Source organism: Delphinus delphis, chromosome 18 (genome assembly GCF_949987515.2).
Source record: "Delphinus delphis chromosome 18, mDelDel1.2, whole genome shotgun sequence".
NCBI classification, from domain to species: Eukaryota; Metazoa; Chordata; class Mammalia; order Artiodactyla; family Delphinidae; genus Delphinus; species Delphinus delphis.
Window position 1 is genome coordinate 76565707 of NC_082700.1, and position 6000 is coordinate 76571706.

Here is a 6000-nt window from a genome sequence, read left to right on the forward strand (position 1 = left end):
TATGCCAGGGAATGTAAATAAAGTTTTCATAAGAGAACCAAGTAATAAAATGCACTTTTCTTAACCACGTGCTGTAACATTGTTAGCCGTTGCTGGGGAGTTACGTGTCATAAGGGCCAGTTCATTGACTTGATAAACAGTTGGTACATGTCTCCTGCATGATCCGATGGGTCTTTGTAAAATTCCTGGAATAAAATGGCACAGAATTTGGTTGATACGAATATCCCTAAAGAGTTCGAATATTTCCTCCAGAATGTCCCGGGCAAGACGGTCAGAACCTTCTGTTGAAGGTTTCAGGGTTTAAAAGATCCATGGTCCAGATTAAGAAACTGAAGCTTAATAGATGGCATAAAAAGCCAGTGTTTCCTTCCCTCTGTCATGCTTTAGGCATGAAGAAGGCTGGGTTCAGTACACAGAGGTAGAGGGAGTTTTTAAAAGTTGCCCGTCCCTGTTTTACCTAGAAAATATATTTTTTAACATACTGGAATTAACACCTGGAATTTAATATTAATAATTAAGTAGTGTTGTATAGTCAAGTTCTCCTTTTAGTTCTGCCATGGTATTTACCTGAGGGTGTTTTGTTTTGTTTTAAATGATGATAGGTTCACGCAAAGAATCTGCGCCACAAGTTTTGCTTCCAGAAGAAGAGAAAATTATAGTTGAAGAAACTAAAAGTAACGGTCAGACAGTGATAGAAGAAAAGTAAGCTGTATCCCAGTGCTTTAAAGCGGGCGGGGGAAGGGGGTTGTCGGGGGAGGGGTGGCACCGGCTTCAGGATGGTTCCAGGAGGGCCGGGGTGTGGACTTTCTGGCTGGGGTCAGCGCCCCTGTGCGCAGAAGTGGGCCTCCCCGGACCTAGGGCCTGGGCGTGCAGGGCAGGTGGGCAGCATGTGCGTCCGGGGAGGCTCCGGGCGTCCCCTCTGACCCGGTCCTTGTTCAGGGCGCCTTCTCTTCTGCCTAGGAGTCTCGTCGACACCGTGTATGCACTAAAGGATGAAGTCCAGGAGTTACGACAGGTGGGTCGTCGTCCGTCATTAATCTTCCTTTTCATGGGGGAAGAGAGGGAAACACGGCGTTAGAAGTGAATCCAAGCTGTCCGTAAGCACAGTAATGCGGAAGAGAGAGCCTGACTCTCAGTATTCAGATTTCAGAAGCAGGACAACAGCTGGTCTTCTGTAAATGGGATAGACTAGGAAGTGAATCTTCAAAGTGGCTTTCTTTTCACTGCAGTGTTTTTGACATCATAAGCCATCCCAGATGCTGCTGGCATAATCAGGCAAGAGATCTAAAATTCCATCTAGTTAGACAGTTTGATAGGTCCCCGCTGTGACCGTTCGCTTCCACCTTCTGGTGCAACAGACACATGGTCCTTGTTCCTGAGAAGCCACATGAGCAAGTCAGTTAACTCGGCTGACTAGCCAAGCGTACTTCGTGTGTGTGTGCGTTACTTGTTTGTATCAGTGGCTTTGGTGTCCGAGGAGGGGAGGCCGAGGAGAAGCCTGAGGACGGCGTGGTCTGGGCTGGGCAGAGGGCGGGCGTGCCAGCCATGTGCTCAGAGCTGCCCTTGGCCGTCCACGTACTTTCTCGTCCCCGTTCGGGGGCTTCCTGGTTCTCAGCAGCGGCATACGTCTGTGTGTGCGGGGGGTGACGGGTCCTAACTCACTCTGTCTCTGTTGCCCCCCCTTCTTATAGAACTCTGTAGATGGGTCATCGCAGACGTGGAAGGAAGTAGGAGGGACGCGAGATGTGCCTTCTGTTATTTTCAGCCGTTCACTTACTCTCTTGTTCACAGTTACAAGCGGGGGCCCTAGGCCTGCTCCGTCTGTGATTTGTCTTGGTGCCCAGGAGCAGCTCTGCGTCCATCAGACACTGGGGGGTCCTGGTCACCGCACCCCTGGCCGCGGCGCAGGGCGGTCCCAGCCCAGGATTTCTTCCAGTGAGGCCCCAAGTCTCCTGGGGGAGGGGGTCCGCTTCAGCACCGAAGGCGGTTAATACCCGCTGGTCTGCTTCACTTACAGGATAACAAGAAGATGAAGAAGTCTCTGGAGGAGGAGCAGAGAGCCCGCAAAGACCTGGAAAAGCTGGTGAGGAAGGTTCTAAAGAACATGAACGACCCCGCTTGGGACGAGACCAACCTCTAAGGAACGTTCTCGAAGACCGGTTACGAGACCAAGCTGGAGCCCCGTGACCACACCCGAGGGACTCTCAGGACCACAGAGCAGGGCTGCACGGGAGTCCTCTTGCCTCCTGTGCGTAGAAAAGCCGCAGCTGATCACGGCCGTGGCGTTCCTGAAGAACCAGCGCGAGGTGCAGACGCCGAGGCCAGACTGCGCTGCCTTCCTCTCAACATCTCAGTACCTCATTCTGCAGTAAGTGCAGTGACTGCGTCTGGTCTTTCAGGCTGTGATCGAATATATATAAATGTTGCATATGCGTTGCCTGTAAATGCTCCGTTTTGAATGCGTATCCGTGGTTGCTGTGTCGGGGCTGATGCCTGTGCTGCAGTCTCCCTCCACTAACCTCTCTGGTCCCGTGCACTGGGACGCGTGCTCACGCACTCCTGGAAAGCAGAGTCTGGAGAGCGCACAGGTGTTTCTGGGAGATGCCTGCTCTGTTCTCCGCCACCGCAGTGCTCCGAAGACGCCTCCCACTGCAGTCTGCCTAAACAACTCACCTTGTTCGTACCTGCAGAGACACCTTCATCCCCTGGAGAGTCTCCTGGTAAAGCAGAATCGCAGTCACTGGCGTGCGGCACTCTGGCTGAACTCGGGGGTCTGGGCCTCAGCCCCGAACCCGAGGAATCGCGTCTGCTGCCACTGTGTCCAGCGACAGGTGTGCACGCGTCCGCTTCTTGTGAACACCTGAGCGCCGGAGGGTATCCAGCCCGCTGGGGGGGACTGACGTGTAGGCTGGTTTAATAACTTGGCCAGGTGCACTGTTTTGTCCTCCCCCCGAGAGAGCAAGCTCACTAGAGCCTGTAAATAAAGTGTGTTATTTATTACACGTCGCCGCAGCCCGCGAGGGTGAGCTGTCCTGCGGGTGGGGTTTGTGTGAGGCCGGTCTAACCCGAGACCTGCTCTCCCGTTGGGTGCAGCAGGCAGGCCTTCTGTGCTCGCCGGAAAGGCAGTGTTTCCACTGTTTCAGCAAGAACGAAGCAATATACACCTGAGATTCCCCTAAGGGGTGGGAGCTGAAACGTGCCCCTCCCCCGTCCCACCTCCACCCCGGTGTCCAGACAGCAGGGGACACAGAGGAGGAAGCCTGTCCTCTCCATAGCCCCGGCCTCTGGTCCAGCTGATTCTTGTGCTCTGCCCCCTGCTCTTATGAAGAGGCCGTTTTTAAAGTGAGATAATCTTTTACTACAGAGAACAAGTGTCGTGTCTTTAAAAACCAGAATCCCAGCACCTTGCGTCGGAGACAGAAATGCCCACGTAGCGCCAGATGTGGCTCTGTGAGCTGTGCCCTTTCGCTGCATCGGACCGTCCGATGTCCCCGAGCTGGGCGGCTCGGTCCTCGTGGCCCCCATGGTCCTCGGCCCACGGCCTTACTCTCAGGCTCCCCGGCTCGGCCGTTACCTGCTCAGCGGGTGTGCCTGGGGCCCGGCGTTGAACTGCCCACACTCGACCTTGTTACGAGAATTGCCAACTTCCTGTACTTAGCATTGTGTTCATTAGTGCTAGGGCCAGAAAAGATTGTCTCTAGGGTTTTTTGGTAAGCCCTGTTTTTACAGTAGTATCTTTCGATGATGCGTAAGACATTGCAGTGGGAAGCAGTCCAGTTCGAGCGTACTGAAGTTCGCTGTCTCGAGCAAATTCTAACTCAGGAACCATTCATCACCTGATCTCTCCAGCACTTTGTGACGGCAGTGTTGCCGCCAGCATCCTGGGATGGGGCTCTTGCAGAACCTGCCTTACCTATTGATTTTAGCACCGCTTCTCCTGAAGGGGTGGCCGGTGACATGCTTGTGTAATGCGTTACCTTGTCTTCTCGTAGATGCAAGGTTTGACTAAGCTCTTGAGGGAGCAGAGAGGATGTGTCTGAGCAGCTCTTTCTAAAAACCTGTCCTTTCGTAAATGGACTGCACCCGTTTCTCCGTGTGACCTTCTGAGGGGCTGGGGGGTGGATGGGGACGTCAGGAAGGGGCCACCTGCCTGCCGGAGTCACCTCTGCTCCCACCTTTTGTGGATGAGGAGACGAAGCCATTGCCTCGCCTGGGAAGGGAAGCGCTTGGAGGCGTGCGCGGCCCTGGGACGCGCTCTGCGGTGGGACGCTGCGGCCCACGTGCGCCTCCGCTGTGGACTCCCGATGCCCCCCCCCACGCCCCGCCCTCATTGCTCGGACACGCGGAGTCCCCGTTCACAGCTGTGGGGACACTTCACGAAATGCCACAGGCGGTGTCCTGGCCTTGACTACTCATGCTACATTGTTGTAATTATTAAACTATTTTTCTTATGTTACAGACATGTCACTTTATCTGTGATGTGTTTTTTTCGTGTGTGTGTTACCTTTACACTTTCTTTTGATTTTTTTTTTTATATCTTAAAATTCTGGTTTGAATTTCTGACACTGGAAAATACCACATTTGCCTTTAAAATCTAGGGTTTGGGAACACTGGAAGATAAATAAAAATAGAAAACAAAGTTTGGGGGCAGGAAGTGGAGGGAAAGGCTGCCAGGCGCGGCTTGCACTTCGCCTGCCGTCCGTGGACTGCCGGCTCCTGTCCCGGGAGCTCCCGGCAAACCGAGCGAGGGGCTTGAAGGCTGAGCACCGCTCTCTGGGTTCTGTGGGTCCTTCTAGGAGTGTCGCGTGGCAAACGAAGTGGGCTCTGTGATGCAGCCTTGCCCTTCTCCCACACGCCACCCGGTTTAAGGAGGCCAGAAACCTGTGTTCAGGGGAGAAGCCAGGCGGGCGAGGCGGGGCAGAGGGTTCCCGGCACGCCTCCTTCCCCAGCGCTTCCACCCTCGACCTGAGGACGGAGCCGGTGGCACGGTTGTCACAGTCACCGTGGCTTAAGGGAACGTTCGGGTAACTCGGGAGCCAGGGTTTGTCACGTTTCGGTCGGATCTCAGGGAGACGAGCGGTGGACGCGTGTCTTGGCAGACAACCCAGTCTGTCTGCCCCTGTGTGTGCGTGGTCCTCAGGGCCCTCTGGTCAGGCCCCGGCCCTCCAGACGGCTGGCCTGCAGGGTGGCGAGGGCAGACCGCAGGTCCCTGCAGCTGCGAGCTGGCGCCGCCCCCTGAGGGCCCGCAGCCCTGTGACGGAGGCCTAGAAACCTCCTCTGAGTTCTAACGTTTCCATAGAACTGGCCAAGTTCCTAGGGGGAGTGTTAGACGTGATGTCCTTCCTAGCTTTACGGTTCCAGTTCCTCAGGAAGGGGAGGGAGGGAGGTTTAAATGCGGCCTGAAATGTCCTGACATGTTCACATCGACGCCACGGGCTCCACGATGAACTCGCCAACCGGTGGGGTGGGGGAGCCGGTGGCGGCTTGTTTTGTCCAGTCTATCCGTCACCGAATTTCTCCTTTATCTGGCAGTAGTTAGAAAGCAAGTGAACTCAGCCCGCAGTCTGCCGTCCCCACCCTGCAAGGTTCCTCTCCAGCAAAGGTTCCCAGGGCGCGGTGGATGGGACTGCCCCCCGCCCTGCTCCCCGGGGCCCAGGGAGCCACTGCGCTGGCTGGGGGAGGACGAGGGGCAGGGCAGCGGGCACGCGGGCCGCTGGCCTTCCATCCCGGGAGGAGCCGCGCCAGCCCGCCAGCCCCCCGGCCCCCTGGCCTCCCGGTCCTGGACGAGGCCCTTCGCCTGGCCGCTGCTGCTCGCGTGGCGTGACTTTATTGCGGAAAATTGAAGTCCGTGTAGAAGTAACAGGTGAGCATTACTCCCCAAGATTCAGGTGTGTGGCCACCACCCGCCGCTCCGCGGGTCACACGCCAGCAGTTTGCCGAGTGCTTCCTGTGAAGGGGCTGCATGTTACATCACTGTAGGGTGGTCCTCTCTCATTTCTG

The 6000-nt window shown here is 55.7% G+C and overlaps 1 protein-coding gene across 2 annotated transcripts in view; it reads left to right on the forward strand.

Annotated features, from left to right (window-relative positions):
- The window catches only part of ARHGEF7 (Rho guanine nucleotide exchange factor 7), a 126098-nt gene extending 121638 nt beyond the window's left edge, over positions 1-4460 (forward strand). For both annotated transcript variants that reach the window (XM_059995857.1, XM_059995858.1), the window contains 3 exons: positions 603-702; positions 961-1015; positions 2018-4460. In XM_059995857.1, coding sequence (XP_059851840.1) covers positions 603-702; positions 961-1015; positions 2018-2140 — 278 coding nt within the window. In that variant the 3' untranslated portion in view covers positions 2141-4460. The remainder of the gene's footprint in view (positions 1-602; positions 703-960; positions 1016-2017) is intronic.
- The last annotated feature ends 1540 nt before the right edge of the window (positions 4461-6000 follow it).